At 42.8% G+C, this 21928-nt stretch overlaps 1 protein-coding gene across 1 annotated transcript in view; it reads left to right on the forward strand.

Moving 5' to 3' along the window:
- The window catches only part of SLC7A5 (solute carrier family 7 member 5), a 54794-nt gene that overhangs the window by 24871 nt on the left and 7995 nt on the right, over positions 1-21928 (forward strand). The window contains exons 3-8 of the mRNA XM_073605719.1: positions 10341-10446; positions 11732-11776; positions 11920-12043; positions 16242-16345; positions 17976-18072; positions 19205-19354. Of these exons, the coding sequence (XP_073461820.1) occupies positions 10341-10446; positions 11732-11776; positions 11920-12043; positions 16242-16345; positions 17976-18072; positions 19205-19354 (626 nt within the window). The remainder of the gene's footprint in view (positions 1-10340; positions 10447-11731; positions 11777-11919; positions 12044-16241; positions 16346-17975; positions 18073-19204; positions 19355-21928) is intronic.

Consider the following 21928-nt stretch of genomic DNA (forward strand, 5'->3'; position numbering starts at 1 on the left):
AAACACAGCTTTAAGGCGGAATATTGTTGCATCATCCCGCTTGTGACGAGTTCTCTTTAAATGAAAAGAGCCAGACACCGTCCCGAGGACCGTCTCCTACACTCCAAAGTGAACGCTCCTTTTAAAGGCGAGAGGTATTAAGTGCTTTTTCCAGCACTTATTAGTTTTGGAAGAATTATACAATTATTCCCAGGGTGCTGCAAAGCACAAGCGTGCGCGCTCCGACCGCTGCGTTCCGCTCGCCCTCCCTCCCCCCTGACCTCTCACTGCTGCCGCTTGCTCTGCCAGCAGCCGTCACAAGAGTTGAACACCTCGACTGGAATTAACATGATAAATTCACTGCTTGCCTCATCAGAAAATCTCACCCTAAGAGGATTACGGACAAATCCTGAGCTCTCGGGCTGGCTTTGTACCTAAAGCAACCTGTTTTCTGTCTGCGCCGGTGCTTTACTCGCGCGTCTGCTCAGACTCCCAGCGAATGTTTATCTAAATCCCGGAGCCTCGCGGTTCTCTCCAACCAAAGTACAAATTATAACAAATTGCTGATTAGCATTCCAAAAGTAACCGCAGTCAGAAGAGCGAAAAACTTCAGTTAGAGCGGCTTCAGGTCAGACTTTTACGAGCACATGTAATATGACACTGTCAGAGCTGCATACAGGTGATCACCCCCACCAATCTCCTCTTCCCTTCACCGATCTTCAGCGCCTGGCTGTTCAACCTTTTAGCCCTGGTTCACACTGATGCGATGCGGAAAACACAGCGAATCCTGTGTATGTTTACCGCACTGCATTGCACTCCCACGGCGTCCATCCGATCTGCTGCAGGTGTTAGATTAATGACATCCCGAAACAGATTGCAAAACGCAGTGCGATTGCCAGAATCGCATCCTATGGGTGTGAACGCCAATGCGATGCAATTCAGGAGCGGGGAAAAAAGGTCTTGCACCATATTCGCGCTGATGCGATTTGCGCCATACAAAATGTATGGCGCAAATCGCACCGCACAGACATTGCATGTGAAGTGCGAATCACATGCGACGTCTGTGACGCACAAGTGTAAACCCAGGCATCAACTCATTTAGGTGTCGGTGTCTTTATCTCCTGAATTGCAATGGATCTGTGACCACTAAGATGCAGCCAGGGTGTTCTGATTTTTAAATAAAGTCTTTCCTTATCAATAAAATTCCTTTTTTATATTAGTCCCAATGAGGTCATCACTGGGTCTCTGTGCTTTTTTTATGCAATGCAGATGTTTTGTCACACATGGCGACCCATCACACTCGGCTACCCCGCTGGAGTACACATGCGCGCCGCCGCCATATGCGTTCCAACACTGTTGTAAGACACCACTTTGCCACAGTGCCCCTCGTGGGCTCGTTTCGCTCGCCACGCTTCGGACATAATTATATTCGAACATGCCACGTTTTGGGCACGGCCTCGCTTCGCTCGGCATAATTATAATCTAACTCTATGTCCACTTGGATGGTGGGGCTTGAACCTGGACTCAGGGATGTGGCCACAAAATTCTGCGCAAGCGCAGATCGCCACAGTGTTGAAACGTATATGGCGGCGTCATGCATGCGCAGTCCAGCGGGTAGCCAAATGTGATGGGTCGCCATATGTGACGAAACATCGGCAGACCATGGCTGGTGGGAGGGGCTGTACATGGCTTCCTGAGAACCTCACAGCCTCAGTACTCCTCTCGAGCCCTCAGTTCTGATGTAAACGGTGGGAGGAGTTTTATAAATGTCAAAATACCTTTAATGGGCGGGTCAGTCTGGAGGTGGGTGTAACCAGGCAGGCTGTATTTGCATGAGTAACTCCCACATGTGGTGATGAGCCTATATTATTGCAAGATCTGAAATCCAGTAAATGAAAGGGGCGGGGCAGTCAGACAGGGGAGGAAAGAGTGGATACGGGATGTAGGAAATGAGGCGGGGCTCTATCTGACTTGCTGCAGCTTCTAATGCACATTGTGAGAAGCTCACAGTGTGCGGTGAAATCAAAATAAGTAATTTCAGTCCAGGAGAGGAGCCGGTACAGCGGTGCAAGACTGCAGGGAAGGCCGGAGGTCAGATTTATAATAAAATAATTTTTGTCAACCAGGTTTTGGATGATCCCACTATCGTGTCCTGAGTTTTGTAGTGGTGAGGCTCCACCCATTGTTGCCCTGTCTAGTAGGAAGGATTGGCTGTTGGGGCGACGAGGTCAGGTTTGAGGGTTTCAGGTGCGCCACGAACAATCTGCAGAACCCAGATCTCTAGACAGATGTAGGTCACTGAGAAGGAAGAACGTGCAAGTTACTGCCGAGGATATATTTGCATTACAAAACTGCCAGAAATGTGATAGCGGAGACCTTTACATTGTGCAGCATAGAGGGAGTTGTGACATCAATTACAGGTCAGACCGGCTATAGAGATTTGTAGAAAATCTAAATAGAAATGTACAGACTTTGTAGTTGGATAGTATAAAAAAAAAAATCATATTTTCATTGAGACCTGCCAAAAAAGAAGCTGTGACTTAAGTCTGAACTCAGGTCTTCCCTTCAGTCTTGCACAGTTGTACCGGCTCCTCTCCTGGACTGAAATGGCTTACTCTGATTTCACTGCACACTGTGAGCTTCTCACAATGTGCTTAAGAAGCTACAGAAATTCAGAGCCCGCCTAATTTCTTGGCTGGAGGACGTCCAGCATCATCTAGTCCTGTCCCTGGCTCACCTCTTTCATTCATTAGGTTTTCAACATGGGAACTCTGCATCACACGTAGGTGTTATCATGCAAATACAGCTTGCCTAGGATCGCAATTCCCACTCCTCCCGACGGACACCCACCTATCAAGGCATTTTGGTATTTGCATATCTCTTCCTACTGCTTGCATCAGGGCTGAGGAGTACCGAGGCAGGGTGTTGTGATGTTTCCAGGAAGCTATGTACAGCCCCCTGCTGGTTCCTACCACCAGCCATGATCTGCCTGCATTGCATAGAGGAGCACAGAGACTCAATGATGACATCACGGGTCTAAAATGAGGCATGAAATGAAATTCTTTTAATCAGGAATTTTTTTTTTTACCATGTTAAGGGGGGAGGGAAATTAGGATAGGTAACCTATAAGCAAATTACATTTTTACTTTAAGAATTGGCAAAAAATTGTCACATTACTTTAGCAGAAAACTTTCACATAAAATGTCACTGAATATAGTTGAGGCCCCTATCTCTGGTCGATGATCAATCTTGGCCGTGGTGTCATTTGAACATCTTTCAATATTGGTAATCGCACAGCTGGGTGGGTGACCTCGGGCAGTTACATTTGGGAAGGAACCATCTGTGTATTTTTGCAGCTGATAAGATGCCTGCTACTGTCTGGGCGAGTCCGATGTGGGAGCAACTTCTGATGATCACAGATGACCTTAATCTACAGCCTGCAGTCTCTGGCCTTCTCCTGTAGTATGTCTGCAGTCTCTGGCCCTCTCCTGTATTATGTCTGCAGTCTCTGGCCTTCTCCTGTAGTATGTCTGCAGTCTCTGGCCTTCTCCTGTAGTATGTCTGCAGTCTCTGGCCTTCTCCTGTAGTATGTCTGCAGTCTCTGGCCTTCTCCTGTAGTATGTCTGCAGTCTCTGGCCCTCTCCTGTAGTATGTCTGCAGTCTCTGGCCTTCTCCTGTAGTATGTCTGCAGTCTCTGGCCCTCTCCTGTATTATGTCTGCAGTCTCTGGCCTTCTCCTGTAGTATGTCTGCAGTCTCTGGCCTTCTCCTGTAGTATGTCTGCAGTCTCTGGCCTTCTCCTGTAGTATGTCTGCAGTCTCTGGCCTTCTCCTGTAGTATGTCTACAGTCTCTGGCCCTCTCCTGTAGTATGTCTGCAGTCTCTGGCCTTCTCCTGTAGTATGTCTGCAGTCTCTGGCCTTCTCCTGTAGTATGTCTGCAGTCTCTGGCCCTCTCCTGTAGTATGTCTGCAGTCTCTGGCCCTCTCCTGTAGTGTGTCTGCAGTCTCTGGCCCTCTCTTGTAGTGTGTCTGCAGTCTCTGGCCCTCTCCTGTAGTGTGTCTGCAGTCTCTGGCCCTCTCCTGTAATATGTCTGCAGTCTCTGACCATCTCCTGTAGTATGTCTGCAGTCTCTGGCCCTCTCCTGTAGTATGTCTGCAGTCTCTGGCCCTCTCCTGTAGTATGTCTACAGTCTCTGGCCTTCTCCTGTAGTATGTCTGCAGTCTCTGGCCTTCTCCTGTAGTATGTCTGCAGTCTCTGGCCCTCTCCTGTAGTATGTCTGCAGTCTCTGGCCCTCTCCTGTAGTGTGTCTGCAGTCTCTGGCCCTCTCCTGTAATATGTCTGCAGTCTCTGGCCCTCTCCGTAGCAGTACATTCACTATATATTGATATGGGGGGGGGGGGGGGGTGTTCAGAAACGTTGGCCATCACTGGTATAGACAGATGTTGACCTGTCTCCTGTGTAGAGGTCGACCGATATATCGGCCGATATTTGGCGTTTTTTACTTAATCGGCATAGGCCGATTGTGCTGATAAAAAAGGCCAATTGTAACTTCAGCCGTGACTTGCAAATGACTTCTGTAATAGAGTCAATGCAAGTTGCCTGAAAGTTATCTTCTCTCCTCCTCTGGGCAGCCTGCCAAGTCTGATAAGAAGATACATTGTATCTCTTCAAGTTCTTTTTTATCAATAGACTGAACTCCGTGTAGGAATTCTCAGTTTAACCATTTAAAGACTAAATCTTTTCTGACACTTGTTGCTTACAAGTAAAAATCCTGTATTTTCTGCTAGAAAATCACTTAGAACCCCCAAACATTATATATATATATATTTTTTAGCAGAGACCCTAGGGAATAAAATAGCGGTTGTTGCAATATTTTATGTCACGCGGTATTTGCGCAGCGGTCTTTCAAACGCAATTTAAAAAAAAAAAAAATACAGTAATGAATTAAAAAAAAAACTAAGCAGTAAAGTTAGCCCATTTTTTTTTTCGTCCAAAAGTTTTGATTACCTGTTTTTGTGTATTTAATATTTAAGATAGTTGTTTTTTTTTTTTTTTTTCTAAATTATACATACAAGTGAACTGATTGGAGGTTTGTTTTGTTTAATGTTTAAATGTAAAAAATTTTCTGTATCACTTATCACTTAAGGTTGCTTTCACACTGGAGCGGGCATGCGTTGATGGTAAAACACTGCTAGTTTTAGCGGCGCTTTACCGTCATTTTAGAGGCACTATTCGGCTGCTAGCGGGGTGCTTATAACCCAGCTAGCGGCCAAGGAAGGGGTTAAATGCGCCCCTGAAGCGCCGCTGCCAAAACGCTTTGCGGGCGCTTCGGCAGCGGTGCGCATTCATTTCAATGGGCAGGAGTGGTGGTATACACCGCTCCAAAGATGCCGTTTGCAGGACTTTTTTTTACATCCTGCCAGCGCATCGCCTCAGTGTGAAAGCACTCAGGATATCACACTGAGACTGCAGGGGAGCCGTATTACAGGCACTTTACAGGCGCTCTTTTTAGCCCAAAAGCACCTGAAAAACGCCCCAGTGTGAAAGGGGTCTAACTGTTAGATTTTATGAGATGAAGGGGAAAAAAAATAAAAAATCGGCCAAATATATCGGCCCCAAAAAAATCGGCATCACATATCAGAATCGGCCACCGCGATTTCTAAATATCGGCATCGGCATCGGCCAGAGAAAAACCCATATCGGTCGACCTCTAGTCCTGTGTACATCATATTTTAGTTGCAGTACTGGACACATTTTTATTTCAATAACCTTTATGTCAGTCCTGCACAGTTGACATCCTCCAGTGGACAGTCAGGGAGATCGCTCAGATTAGACTTCTTCCTACATTCAGTCCTCTGTGTTGTCTGATAAGCAGAGTGTCCAGTCAGCAGAACAGTGTGAAACAAAAGCACATTCACACGGTGCAGTGATGTCTGTCTATGAGGAGTCTGTTCACCGCCTCTGATAAAAGAACACTGATTGTGAGGGTCACATGGAACATTCAGGCTTCATTCACACAAGTGGCGTGTTGAGCAAAGTAGGAAAACTTTTTTTTTTTTTTTTACTTGTTTCAATATGCTTTTGTTCAGCGTGTGCTCCTACAGGTATTGGAGAATTCCAAACCCAAGAACAACAGAGAATGTTAGTGAACCAAAGCTAAGAAATTTCAGGGTCCCTCCTACCATCAGGGTCCCCCTTTACATCAGTGTTCCTATTATAGTCCCTTGTACATCAGGGTCTCCATCAAAGCCTCCTTACATTAGGGTCCCCATCAGGTCCGGGTAAAGTGCTTTCCTCCTGTGAATGTTGGGGAAAGCACATGATTGGTGGTTGGAACGTCATCAGTCCTAGCAGCCAATGATGGTTCATTGATGACTGTGCTGGAGAAAGGGGTGGTTGGGAAAGTTGGGGGGGGGGGGGGACACTGACCTGAAGACCCATGTGAGAGGCCACTGACCCAGTGGGCCTGGTAAAATCCTCTAGCAGACTGTAGTTTGCAGACCTCCGAATTATAGGGATAGAAGTCTTGCGCTGCTCGTTCATGTGGCAGGTTTTTTTTTTTGGAAGCCTGCATTTAAACGCAGCAATCTGCCCCCTTTTCCACTGGTTTCCCAATTTAAATTAATCGGATGAAGATTGCAGAATGTGATGGCAGACCAAAGGTCCTTTTGAATAATTGGGTTATTGAAATAATTGGGTTTGAAAGTGAAGGGTTATTTTTAGGAGTTGGGTTATGATGGGGTTCATGTGAAGGCCGGGGTAAGTGTTGAGTTAAGGTTGAAGGCTAAAAACTTGTAATGAAGCACATTTCGTACACCAGAAGGTCCTACTGAGGTTGTGTAGCAATGGAGACCCTCATGCTTAATCTTAGCATGTTTTATACTGTGACTTTTATAAAATGTTCATTTTTAAATTACAGGAATATAAGGGTTAACAGCTACTAGAAGGTAGCATTGTCTAGGAGTGAGCATGACTGGGTTGCCCATCATGTGACAAGCCATGCCAAAGATTAGGCTGAGAAGCCTCACATGGCCTGAGAGGCGTCCGTCAGATGCTTCAGCTCCTTACCGGCTTCAGGCGCATTGGAATTATTCCATGCAGTCGAGGAATGCGACTATTACCCCAAGCCTCCAGCCGCCATTTCTTAGAGGCAAATCTGTCTGTTCCTCTCTGCTACATGGATGTCTCTCGGGATTGCTTTGGAAATTTAGAAATACATTTCCTGATGACCTCCTAGTCCTAGGAGTCTTTCTATTGCTCTTCTCTTTATTTTCCATACTTGGCAGCTGCTCAAATGTTACTTTCATTTCCTGACTTATTTTACTAACATGATGGCATTGAATTTCTTTGAAACGCACAAATTTGTGTAGCATCCCTATCTTGCTGATGGCAACAGTTGGAAATGTCAGTAACTACATACAAAAAAAATGTGTCTTTTGAACCTCTTCTAAGAGGTGTATTTATATTTTTAAAAAAAAGAGCTATTTGTCCTGTGAAACTGCATGTACATTCATTCCTTTTGAATGAGGGCAAAATCAAATGTTAGGCTATTTTCTCTGTGGGTTAAATGTTGTTCTTTATACAGAATAGAGTGAATCAGAAAAAAACTGATGATCATAGGAAATAATTACTTTTGCTATGATCGTCATCTCAATTAGTACACATGCAGTTTCACAGGATGATCCTCTCTGCAATATTTATTTTTATTTATTTTTTTTTTTTAGGGCTCATGCACACAGGACATTTAAAAAAAAAAAATGCCAGTGCTGTTGTCAGGAAAAAGCAGCATTGAAAATGCCCTTTTAGACGTGTTTTTGAAAAGCGTCTATGAGTGTTTTTCCATGTTTTTGAGAGGTAGCGTTTTTTTACAATAAAAACACTCCATAAAATGTAAAAATGCCAAATGTGACTAAATGAGGTTAAAAACTTGTTAGAGCATTTAGCCGCGTTTTTACAGCCAAGCAGCCTCTGCTCCAGGACGCACAGTTTTTTTATTTTATTTATTTTTTTACTGCCCCTAAACGATTATGCCTCCAAACTCCTCAAAGTTTGTGTGCATGGACGCATAGGCGAACATGGAGGAGAGTTCAGAGGCAGTAAAAACAAAAAACCTGCTAGACTTCCCTAAAAGCAGCTGCAAAAATGTCCCGTGTTACATTCTGAGATTGCTGACTTTCACATTTGCTTGTATCCTCAACCAAACTGTCAGGCTGGGTTCACACCACTGCGAATTGGATGCAGATTTTGCAATAGCAGCAGATTTTGACTGGCTCTCTATGGATCTGGTTCACACATCTCCGCCGTTGGCTCTGGTGCGAATTTGCACAGGAGCCCTGTGCATCTTTTGGTCCATTTCAGGTCCAAATTCAGCCAAAAATTTGGGCTGAAATCAGACCTGAAACGGTGAACAAGTACGCGCTGGACCCCTGCTGGGAGCCGCATGCGTCGATGGTGTGAACCCAACCTCAAACCATCAAATGGCTGGTGTCATAACTGATCACATGTCCAGCACCATGGCAGTTGCAGATCAAACAAGCAGCTTCCTTGGCTGTAAAGGAGAGGAAGGTTTAATTCTGCTCAGCAAATCAGCCTCTACAAACTCAGTGGTGCCTAAAAATAGATGGCAACTGAGCATGTGCAGAGCAGGGTGAGAGTGTATTCCTGTATCTTAAACTGTCTAGGCACTTATTTTTTTAAGTTTTTACATAGCTATACCTGCCAAATGGGCCAGCCTGAAGTGATCTACTAGGATTTCCTGACTAAATTTCCACTTTAAAAATGAAACGTCTCCAAAACTGAAACTTGAAATGGCAATAGGCTGCGCAAAAGTAAACTTGTAATTTTTGAAAACTTACCTGATATTTGAACATTTACATCTGTGAATGTTTTTTTTAGCTCCTTTTTACATAATGGGATTTGCATTTTGAATTTACAAGTCCTATTATATCCTTGGCAGCTGTTGGGTGGAACTGATCATGTGACATTATTCATTATTCCAGAGGAAGGTGGAGGTTTATCGCCCAGTCACTCTGCCCCAGTCATCCAAGGACACTCTGTGTTGTGGGAAGGATATCTTCCTATGCTGTATGTTTTTTAATAACTTGAGGATAGGTCTTGTATTCTTTTTGTAACATTCTCAGATGAGTGCTAAACATTTTTGGGCAAAACAATATAACATTTGGAATATCCTGCAGCAAAAAATAAAAAAAAATTAGAGCAAGGAGGTTTATGGTATACATCACTTTAGAAGTTAAAGAATAACTAAAGGCAAATTTTTTTTTTTTTTGTATAGAGTGCAGAGTGATTAGAATGCTTGTCAGTTTTTATTGCTGTCTGTGCCACTGTTAAAGTGATATTAAATTCTTGTTTTTTTGTTTAAAAATAACAAAAATGATCTTACCTGCTCAGTGGTTTTGCACAGAACAGCCCCGATCCTCTTTCGCTCGCCGATGCTCCTGGCCCCTCCCTCCTGCCCCCAGAGCAAGCAGCTTGCTCTGGGGGCACCTGAGCCAAGCTGCTGCTGTGTACATTCAGTTCGGCCCTGCCCCCTCTCTCCTCATTGGCTCACTGCCTTTGACAGCAGCGGGAGCCAATGGCGCCAGCTGCTGTGTCTCGGCCAATCAGGAGGGAGAGTCCCGGACAGCCGAGGCTCTCATACAACATCGCTGGATGGAGATGGGGCTTGGATAAGTAGAGGGGGGGGGGGGGGGGGGCTGCTGCACACTTTTTATTTAATCTTAATTCACAGAATGCATTAAGATAATCTTTCTGCCTGTAGAACCACTTTAAGGAGATTCGCCCTCTTTGTCCTGTTTACCAGTATCATTAATAGTGAATATAAAAGGAAATCACAAATTTTGGGTTGTCTCCAGAAAAGTAATAGAGGGGGAAATCTTCCAATGGGGGTACCAGTTCTGGTGGCATGGGGATCCCCAAATAATTCCCTTAATTAGTAGGGATTTCCTCTCACTTCCTGTTTGGCTGTGTTGCAGAAAGTGAAGGGAAATCTCAGAAGTTTGGCTGCAAATGGTGAAATAAAACTCTAGGGGTTTTAACTCTCCCTTACTCTATCCAAGCTAAAAAAAAGTTTTGCCTATAGTTCTACTTTAATTTTTATAGTTTTGGACAGGAAGCATTAGAATTTGTCATTTTAATTCTATGATCCTCTGTCCTCAATCTTTGTTAAAGTGGCTAGTGTTTAAATTGTGTCTCTGCCCCTCCCACAATGGTGCGATTTTTCTCTGCAGTAGTTTGTGTCTCTGCCCCTCCCACAATGAGGAAGAGTGTGAGATTGAGTCACCTGTATGTTAGCTGCTGGTCTGTATGACCATCAATTGTAATCAGATTCTTGTTCACTCCGCAGGAGACATCACCAGTCTGAGTCTTGAACACTCCTTCGATAACACCAGTAAGGATGTCGGCAAATGGGTCTTGGCATTATACAGCGGGCTGTTCGCATACGGCGGATGGTGAGTGCCCACTTACTGTAATTGCTGTTTTGCCCCTGTCACGTGGTAGTTTCTACAATGGAAGCAGACCATTACCTAGCTTCCTTAAACTATAAAATATTAACAATCTTTACATATAAATATAACCACCTTTTTCAAAGGTCTACAAATTGGTCACGGGTCCTCTTCACCACTTCAGTGCAGATTGTGGCGCTGAAGTTATGATATAAGAGCTGCTCTCAGCATTGTTATACACTAAATGGGGTTGGGTTCATGACCCCCTGTTCTCACAATATGTCCTCAGTCTTTTGATTTGAATGTTGTGCATCAAACCCAGAAGACTGGGGACATCTTGTGGTTAAAAGTAGTAATGCACGGATACCTGTTTCTGTACCAGTAAATATGCTTGTGGTCAAATACTCGTTAATACCAATTATCGATACCTTAACAGTGCGATTTGAGCCCATACAAAATGAATGGGCTCAATTTGCAATGTGATTTGAATAGGAATGCGGTGTGATTCCTGTCCAAATCACATGCTGTTCCCCACACCAGAGGCTGAAATCACTGACAAGCCTGGGATCACACAGAAGCGGTGGGGAAACTGCATGTGATTCGGACAGGAATCGCACCTCATTCCTGTTCAAATCACATGCGATTATTTGCATTGCGATTTGAGCCCATTCATTTTGTATGGGCTCAAATCGCACTGCAAAGATATTGGTTTTAGGTATCGGAGCATTTGCTCGAGTACTCTTGGAAATGCTTAGTATCAGCAGCGGTATCAGTGCAGCCCTAGTTAAGAGATTACTGTGGGGACAGCGCCGAAGATGAGGTGTGTATTGCAGGCAGATCCGGCTTTTTTTCTTACACTTGCTGCAGAACATTTAAAAATATATATATATTGTACAATTGGCCCTTATAATGGACCCAGTAAAGCAACTTATTTGCATCTGGCTCCTCCCCCTTTCAGAATTGGAGTTTAAAAAAGGCGGGGCAGAGCCCTTGGTGCATTTTTAAACATAGTAGTTTCATAGAGGGGAGACTGTATTTCCCCTTTAAGTGCTAAAAGCAAAAATATATTACATTTACAGCACTTTGCATTAGTACTTTTTATACCTGGAACAAAGTGCAACAATGAATCAATATATTTGATTGTTGAAGCTGAGTTTTCTGATTGGCTGCTCTGGGTTGGGTTCTGTTTTGTTGAATGGTTGTGAGTTCTGATTGGCTGCGTTGGTTTGGGTTTTGTTCTATTGAACAGACTCTTCTCTAACCTTTTCGTCTACTCTGTTTTTGGCTGCAGGAATTACTTGAACTTCGTCACTGAAGAAATGATAGAACCTTACAAGTAAGTAAACTGCCAGCTTTCACTACCTTGGCATGCCATGTAGATAAACCCATTGATTGAGGGCTCATACCTCTACCTATGTTACATGATCCAGGAGATACAATATTTATATAAAATAATTGTATCACTTCCCTTGTCTGCAGAAATCTACCTCGTGCCATCATTATCTCTCTGCCCATCGTAACCTTGGTGTACGTCCTCACCAACCTGGCATACTTCACTACGCTTACACCGGAGGAGATGCTGACCTCTGAGGCTGTGGCCGTGGTAAGTCATTATTTTATTTTTTATTTTTTTTTGTGTGGTGTGGTTTTTTATTTTTTATACTTTGTTAATAAAAAGAACATATGTACAATCCGGGGAAAACCCAGAACAAATATATTAAGATTTACAGTGTACCGCATAACAAACAGAAGAACAAAAGGTAGGGCAGCCTTGCCCTCAAGAGCTTACAATCAAAGGGAACTACAGAAGAATAGGTCCAGATGGTAAATGAATCCTGTCAGTGTATAGGATTCTATGGGGTAGACAGATTATATGAAGAGATTAGGAATGACTTGGATCAGTCTTGTAGGGGACGTTCAACTGAAGGAGCCAGCTAGACCACCCTCAGCAGTAAAGGGTGAGAAGTTAGATGGCATGTGTAACAATCCACACTGACCTGCCACCTCGGTGTTTGCTGTCTATTTATATGCCACTTTAATTACATAAGTTAGACCTCCAAACCCCTCTACCATGAGCTTCAGGGGCTGTGGAGACAAGGCTGACTATATACATACTCTAGAACTGTAGATATATACAACAATTTAGGTCCAGGGTCTACACCTTTTTATCAAGTTAACATCCTTAAAGCTGAACCCTAGGTAGACCCAGACAAAACCATATTAATGCACTTCTGTAATCATAAGCCCCTTCCTACCCAGCCTTGGCGTCCCTTTAAATGGGTCTTTATGGACGGATTTTCTGATCACATTACCACTGATTGGCTATTGCAGTGGTCAGGTCACACGGTGGAGAGCCTGGCCCACCAGCTCCCGATCATGACTGAAGACCGAGAGATGTCCATAATAGCTCAGTCAGTATATTGTAATCGTGCTCCCGGCACAGAAACTTTGGACATCAATGAACGCATGGGTGTTACTTGGGTGACAAGAGCTTAATACATCATGTAACTTATTTTTTTAAATGGAAACAAAATAACTTTCTGAAATCTAACCAATACCTTTTGCAGGCCTTGCACATCAAAGCTCAGACTGGGGGGACCAAGGCAGTATAAGGAACTAATCAGTTTAGTTCCTTGCAGACATGGAGCATGCTGATATGAGGAGAGAGCAGTTAGAGAAAGATGAGCTCACTGTAGTGGGTCTCTTCTCATTGTCCAGTCACAGGTTGGGGATGGGTCCAGTATGACCTGGGCTCAGAGGCCATGGGTTAAATGATGCTAGGCATCCGAATAAGGACCTCTCATGGCAGAAAAAAAAGCACTGTGGAATTGAGACTAAAAATGTCATCTCCAAATCATTTTATTACTTTGTCTTTTGATGGGCTTTCCATTTTTACCTTGTTGTTAGTCATTTGTAATTTACCCCACATAATTACACACTGGGGGACTTGTAAACCCCCAGCTTATGTCAAATCCTTCCTATGTATATTGTATTGTTATGGTAGTAAGAGGATACTCCTGAGCTGGAAAAGAACCTTTTCACCAGAATGGAAAAAATGTATAACTTATATGGAACTCTGAATTACATGTCAGTACTTTTAGAAATTACAGGGCCCTTGTCTTCATTTAACCCAAACTGTCCCTGATTTGACTATAGTGATGACGATTTTTCATAAATCCCTCCTCTGTATTAGGTCTTGTGTTCCTTACCAGAAGTGTGTGTGTGTGTGTGTGTGTGTGTGTATGTATGTGTGTATATATATATATATATATATATATATATATATATATATACATACATACATACATACATACATACATACATACATACATACACAAGCTAAGTGCCTATTGTATTCCTACTTCTTGCTGTGCTGATGTATTAATGAACAACTATGGGTAGGAACTGTTTAAGCCTCATGGGGCCATCCAATCTGGTGCCCATAGAAATCAATGGCTACATGTGGGTAGTTGGACATACAACTCTGGAGATAGACTGTCTACACCCAGGAACGCATTTTTCCATTTGTATGCACGTTTTGAAAGTACCAACCTATACAGCCAATGGTTTCTGTGGGTGTCTATATATGCAGCACCTTGTGGTGGGGTAATGCACCTGAATTTTATGAGCAAAAAATTCTGGTTGGCCGCACGTCCAGTAAAATCACCTTTATTTCAGCAAGTCCATAAAAACCTATCCAAAAACAGAGGGAACAGTAACACCAGCTGGTGACAATGGTCGTGCGGCCAACCAGAATTATTTTTGCTCATTGGAATCCGTATTGGACGGGGCCAGCACCTGGTCTGTGTGAGTGGAGGTGGAGATGGGAGACTGACCTAGAGCGGTGTTCATACACATCTATGCCTAAATTTTATGTTGTATAACCCCAGACGCCCATCTACATGAAGTCTTGTATAGTGTGTGTGAGAAATTCCATAAAAATTATCTTTTAAAAAGAAAAGCAAAAGTTTGCGCCTAGGATTTGTCTTGCCATGTGTATATTATTGTATAGAGTGGCTGTAAGGTTAGGCTGTTGACTATCATGGAAAATATATTAATACTTATTAAGCATCTGTGATGTCCTGTATTATATAATTGTCCAGATAGACTGAAACATTGTTTCAGATTATTCTGATTCAATATCATTCAATGATCAGATTTGCTCACCATAAGAAACTTTGTATCCTTGTAAAATAAACAATATCTCAAATTTCTGCAGCTTCTACTGTACAGAATTTATATTACTCATTGTTTCCTAATCTCTGAATCTTTTATTACTAAATTATACATAACAATCTAAATGTCACTCAGCCTAATTTGCTGGCAATTTGGAGACTCTGGGCTACTGAATATCTTCTAGCCAGTCTCAGGGCAAAGCAAGTAATGAGTCAGTTTTTTTGTTTAAACAGTGAGTTGAATGCTAAAAAAAAAAAAAAAATTGACCCCATTCCCCCATCTAAACATTCGAGGTGGATGAGGGAATCTTTCTCACTGTGTCATTGTATTCTGACAGTGGAGAGACTTCCCTGCTGTCAGAATACAGCTGATCATTGTTACATGCTATATATAGCCTGTTGCGCTGATTGAGCAGAGAAAAACCGTCAGGGTGAATGTACACAAGTTGATCAGTAGAGATACAAAAAAGTCACTTCCAGTGCCAATAGGTCTTCCAAGGTGAGGAGTAACAGAGGTCAGATAAAATAGTGGTGTGAAAGATGTATATATGGTAGCCCAGAACTAGGTGGATGCTGCCTTCCTCAGATGGGGTAATCTGAAAGGAACTACAAGAAAAACAGAAATGGAAGGCGCGCACACCTAGTGCAATACCAGGGATAATTTAATAAGAAATTCTTGTATAAAAGTGGGTACTCACAAAAGGCCATAAACACAGTGCATGGATATGCACAGAACATGGGGTACAGCTAACGCGTTTCAGGGGCACACCCCCTGGCCTTTTATCGGTTGCATTTTGTGAGTACCCACTTTTTATACAAGAACTTCTTATTAAATTCTCTCTGGTAGTGCACTAGGTGTGCACACCTTCCATTTCTGTTTTTCTTGTAGAAGTTGATCAGTAAATTGACTTCTGTACACACAATGGTTATACATGGATTCAAATTTGACCTTTTACTGGATTGTGGCAGAATTGTGATCTATGAAAGGCCAGCTTTAGGGAAAGGCAGGTGGGGGCTGTGCTAGGTGAAGGTCCATCAGCACTCAAGGAAAAAAAACCCTCCTCATTAGCTATGAACTACTTCAGCAGTGCAGGTTGCAGGTCCTACCCTTTTTGCACCCCCCCCCCCCCCGCTTAAGTGTTCTAGGTGGTTGCCTCTTACTGACTCAGCCATAGGTGGGGGCAAAAATGGGGGGCAAAATGCTCAGAGTTCAGCTTTAAGCAACCTCAAACATACGAAGAATCTTCACCAATGGAAGAGACAAGTCCAGTGTAGATCCTCCCTTCCCCCCCCCCCCCTCCTTAACAATTTTTTTATTTTTTAACTTTTTATAGCCTAGGCTCACATGGAAGCGGGTTAGAAATTGTACCAGTTCAGCAAAACTCACACGAATTTTAACCTGGCAATGCAGTCCAACTTCAGCAGCGATTTGACAGACATCTGTGCGGGTTCCTGCACAGATGTCTATACAAATCGATTCGGATGGTGTCAATAGGCGCCAATTTGGCATGCAATTTGACATGTCAAATCATACCAATGTGAACCTAGGCTCACTGAACTTGCTGCATATATATTTTTTGTAATGCATCATGTCTAATGCCTTTTTTTTTTTTTTTTTTTTTACAGGATTTTGGAAATTACCACTTGGGTGTTATGGCCTGGATCATCCCCGTCTTTGTGGGGCTCTCCTGTTTTGGATCCGTCAATGGGTCTCTCTTTACCTCCTCCAGGTAATCTGGCTGTCCATTAAAACTTTGTACCAGCATCTTTTTGGTTCCTAATTTACCTTTACATGTACACTTCTATAAAAAAAGATTTTGTGTGCGTTTTAGGCTGGGTTCACATATCCCCGCATCCAATTCACATGCCAAGCAAGTGTGACCTGCTCTCAATGGAACCGCTTCACACAAGCCTGTGGCTGTCTGCTGTCCGGATTGTAGAAGGGTCCTGTGTGTATTTGGGTCTGGTTCAGGTGTGAATTCAGACAAATATTCTGACCTAAACTGGGATGCACCGGACCCCATGCTAGGAACCGCAGCCGGAGATGTGTGAACCTGCCTTTATATAAAATGAAACGTGAAACCTGATTGGTTGTCCTTGGAAAAATTAATTTTCTACTCATTTTACTATATTGGTTAAGTGGCATTCTTGGGATTTTTATATTTTTGCCCCTTTCAAATTTCCACTTACCCCCTCCATGTTCCAGAGCTGTCCCTGACTTCCTAGTCTACCGCTTCAAGGAAGAATGACCTCTGTCATTCTGCCCATTTCCTGCAAGCCCAAACTGTCATTTACGTCCCCCCTCCCCCATAGGGGGTGTGTCATCATATAGGCAGGTGGTGGGGTAAAAATCCTGGAGTTATGCTTTAAAAGAGCAGTATGGCATTCGTCCCCCGCCGGCTCTGTAGTGAGAACTGAGCAATCAAACACTGCTGATCACTCAGTTCTCCCCTCAACTCTGGGTGAAGAGATGTGACTATCAGTCACCAGCTTTCTGCTCTCCCCTCCAGTGCTCACTGGAACGCTGGACTGTGGAGGGGGCAGGAGCGGCTGGCTCAGGCTCTCGGGGGTTTGCTGAGACTCTGAGCCAGGTGCCGGCCCAGGGTTCTGTGTGGATCCTGACCATATGGTCGGGATCTTTTCAGAGCCTGGACCGGCTCTGTGACTTCACAGGAATGCAGAATGAAGTGCACTCCTGTGATCCATAGAAGTATAGCCAAAAAAGCCTAGGCTATATCTCTTATATCTCTTTACTAGATTGGGGGAAGAGTCAGCCTGACTAGGGGAAATGAGACTGGGGAGAGGACAGACAGTATATGGAAGCAATCTCATAAAGTGGACATTGTAGGCCTGACTCAGCTGAAAGGCAAGTGTTTTTATGGAAATGGGTAATTGAATATGGACATTTGTGGCAAATGAAATCTATCAAAGAGCCAGAACTTGCTTGAAACCATAGGCTTGTGCACAGGGTGTGTGGATGTGCTTGGTACACCCTAATCACTCCATGCACATTAGCATTATTGCTCTGTTTGCCAGCAGTAAGACGGGAAAGATCTCCATCTTACTGGCTCTGCCATAAGAGAAGTGCTTACGCACGTCTTTCACTGTGCCGGCGGGAAGATTGATAGAGGTGTGTGTGTGTGTGTGTATATGTATGTGTATGTATATATTATAATATATTAATATCGCTATCTCAATTATATGTACACACATGTGCTAGAGCTTTAGGGTGCGCACCCTAATGCAATAGGCTGAATGAATGAGATATTTCACAGATTTGCAATAAAGAAATTGAGACCATTCTTCTTGATCAGGGTGCCAGATGTTCATTCTCAGTAAAATCCCGACTCTTTTCCCCAGATTGTTCTTCGTGGGAGCCAGAGAAGGTCACCTACCATCTCTCCTGGCGATGATTCATCCACAACTGCTGACTCCTATGCCATCTCTCATCTTCACGGTGAGTTCAGTTTCCATGGATTTATAGTCTGGGTTGAAGGAAGAGCTGTTTTTATTGTAGTAGCGCTCAGGTAGGAGCCAGGGAAGGCAAAATAGAGCAGATTAATTGTCAGTTTACACCCCCCTTCACACTGAATGCGACTTTGAAGTTGCGCAATTTCAAAGCTGCAGGTCAGTGATTTTTAGGTGTGACTTGCCAGACATCTGTGCGACTTCATGCACAGATGTCTATGTAAGGCGCACCTGAAAGCACAAAAAATAGTGCAGGAACCTTTTTTTTTTTTTTTTTTTTTTTTTTTCAAATTGGTGCAGCACTGCAAAGTCAGAGTTGCACTGATTTGAACAATTCCATTGCTGACAATACGGTGTGACTGTAATATCTCGGTTTACAAAGGTATCTGGTGCACACAACGTGGAATTCTGCTCTGTGCCTGGAGTTCAGCTTTAAGTGAACCTGGTTGGGTGAGCCTGTTGGATTCCTTGAGAAAGAATACAAGTTCACTTTAAAATAAAAATACATAAATAAATAAATAAAGGCTGTGGTCAGTGAGGACATCATGTGTCTGAGCATGAGACCGTCACCATATGATGTTACACGAATACTGGAAAGCCTTGTGTTGCTCGGTGTAAAAAAGCACAAGTAAACAGACCACTAAAAAATATCTACTGTGTATATATAACTCTTTTTAGTTTTGGATGGAATGAGGTTAGATCCCCTGTCAAGTTTTTTTTTTTTTTTTTTTTTTTTTTTTTTTTTTTATTGTGGTTTGGTTTCCTTGAAAGATTGACCCTCTTAGTCCTGGTGGAGCTAACAATGGGAAAGCTGATAGGAGGAGAAAGCAATGACAGATGAGCTTATCAGTCTGCTGCTTATCCTTTCACGGACCAATTACAACCTGGAGGAGGGACAGGATATGTATGTTTACCTAACTGCAGCAGAGAAAAATCAGGTCTTCTGCCCTGCTCTGTGCTATTTGACAAAGCTGGGTGAATCTAAGGACCGGGTGCACAGAAATACAAATCCTTTGGCACATAAAACAGTTTACAGTCACAATTTTAAAGCTACATAAAACTAAATGTTGTTTTTTATGACTTGCTAATGTTGCGTGTCCTGCCTGATTCTCCCCCCGCAGTGCGCTATGACTCTCCTCTACGCCTTCTCAAACGACATTTTCTCCGTCATCAATTTCTTCAGCTTCTTCAATTGGCTGTGCGTGGCTTTGGCCATCATCGGCATGATGTGGCTCCGGTACAAGAAACCAGAACTGGAGAGACCAATCAAGGTAAGAAAAGGGTGACCACCCATAGAACATGATTGTAATAAAAGAGGACCTGTCATGAAAGTAAGAAGACTATAGGAATCTGACATTGAAGAGCCAACTCACGAGATAATACCGCATTTCCCCAAAAAATAAGACCTAGCGCGATTATGGGGGAGGGCTGCAATATAAGCCCTACCCTGAAAATAAGCCCTAGTAAAGTTAATTTTTTTAAAAATGTATCCGCTTTGTAAAATGTACACACTGGCATAAGGTGCAGTGCCCCCCCCCCCCCCCCCCCTGCAACGATCATGAAAAATACCCATCCACAGCTGCCGCTGACCCACTGGAGGTCTTCTCCTCTCCTCCCGGCTGACATCTGCGGCCCCTACCTCTGCAGTGCTCGGAGCGGGCTGACGTCAGCGGGGATCTCGGAGCGGAGAAGAAGAGCTCAGGCAGGTTACATGATCGCCGAGGGCTGCTGTAAAAATGTACTTCTCATAAGACCGCCACAAAGGGAGACGCACTGCACCCTACACCAGCATAATTCTCCCACAAAACGGACTACATCATCTTAAAAAGTACTTTAACCAAGATGTTTTTTGGGGGATTAAAATTATGTCAAAATACTGATAATAAGAAAATGAGCCCTATAGGGTCTTTTTTGTAGCCAAAATTAATATAAGACCCGGCCTTATTTTTTGGGGAAACACGGTAGATACAAAGTCATTCCAATGTAAGATCACATAGACTTTATAAAAGACCTAACAATGTTTTTCAAGAGTGAGCACCCCAGTCATCAGGGCTATAAAAAGTACAACAAAGGTATGAATAAATCAGTATAATTTCACATTGGACATATGTAAAATTGTGTGTGTAAAATATATATATATATATATATATATATATATATATAATATATTACACACACAATTTTACATATGTCCAATGTGAAATTATACTGATTTATTCATACCTTTGTTGTACTTTTTATAGCCCTGATGACTGGGGTGCTCACTCTTGAAAAACATTGTTAGGTCTTTTATATATTTTGGATATAAAATGTCAGGTTTCTGTGATGTAAAAATGAGACAAATAATTTCAGAACTTTTTGAACTTTTTTTTTTTTTTTTTTCAACCTTTTTTTAATGTGACCTATAAACCGTACAACTCAGTTGAACAACAAACTGAAATCTTTTAGTGGAGGGAAGTAAAAATAAACTAAAATAATATGGTTTCATAAGTGTGCACACCCTTAAACTATAATACTAGCACCTTTTGATTTTACCAAAGCACTCAGTCTTTTGAGGTATGAGCCTATCAGCATGGCACATCTTGACTTGGCAATATTTGCCCACTCTTCTTTGCAAAAACACTCCAAATCTCCTGTGCACAGCCCTCTTCAGAGCACCCCACAGATTTTGAATCGGATTCAGGTCTGGTCTCGGGCTGGGCCATTCCAAAACTTTACTCTTCTGGTGAAGCCATTCCTTTGTTTTGGATGTATGCTTTGTGTCGTTGTCATGCTGAAAGATGAAGTTCCTCTTCATATTCAGCTTTCTAGCAGAAGCTGAAGGTTTTGTGCCAATATTGACTGGTATTTGGAACTGTTCATAATGCTCTCTACTTTGACTAAGGCCCCTGTTTCAGCTGAAGAAAAACGGCCCCAAAGCATGATGTGGCCACCACCATGCTTCACGGTGGGTATGGTTTTCTTTTGGTGATTTGCAGTGTTTGTTTTATCTTTTGGAATTATGGCCAAAAAGTTCAACCTTGGTTTCATCAGACCATAACACATTTTCCCACATGCTTTTGGGAGACTTCAGATGTTTTCTTTTGCAAAATTTAGGGGGCTTGGATGTTTTTCTTTGGCAAGACGAAAGTCTTTTCTTACAATCTACTCCATAGCCCAGACATATGAAAAATACGGGAGATTGTCACATGTACCACACAGCCAGTACTTGCCAGATATTCCTGCAGCTCCTTCAATGTTGCTGTAGACCTCTTGGCAGCTTCCCTGAGCAGTTTTCTTCTTGGTTTTTTTAATCAATTTTGGAGGGACGTCCAGTTCTTGGTAATGTCACTGTCGTGCCATATTTTCTTCACTTGATGATGACTGTGCTCCATGGTATATCTAATGCCTTGGAAATTCTTTCATACCCTTCTCCTGATTGATACCTTTTAACAATGAGATTCCTCTGATGCTTTGGAAGATCTCTGCGGACCATGGCTTTTGCTGTAGGATGCAACTAAGAAAATGTCAGGAAAGACCTACTAGAACAGCTGAACTTTATTTTATTTGGGGTTAATCTGAGGCACTTTAAATGATGGCAGGTGTGTACTGACTCCTATTTAACATGAGTTTGAATGTGATTGCCTAATTCTGAACACAGTTACATCCCCAGTTATAAGAGGGTGTGCATACTTATGCAACCACATTGTTTTAGTTTTTTACTCCCCCCCCCCCCCCCCCCCCCCTAAAAGATTTCAGTTTTTCAATGGAGTTGTAAAGTTTATAGGTCACATTAAAGGTAGAAAAAGTTTTGAAATGATCTATCTTCGTCTTTTTTTTTTTTTTTTTTTTTATCAGAAACATGA

This window comes from Aquarana catesbeiana, linkage group LG11, assembly GCF_042186555.1.
Source record: "Aquarana catesbeiana isolate 2022-GZ linkage group LG11, ASM4218655v1, whole genome shotgun sequence".
Classification (NCBI taxonomy): Eukaryota; Metazoa; Chordata; class Amphibia; order Anura; family Ranidae; genus Aquarana; species Aquarana catesbeiana.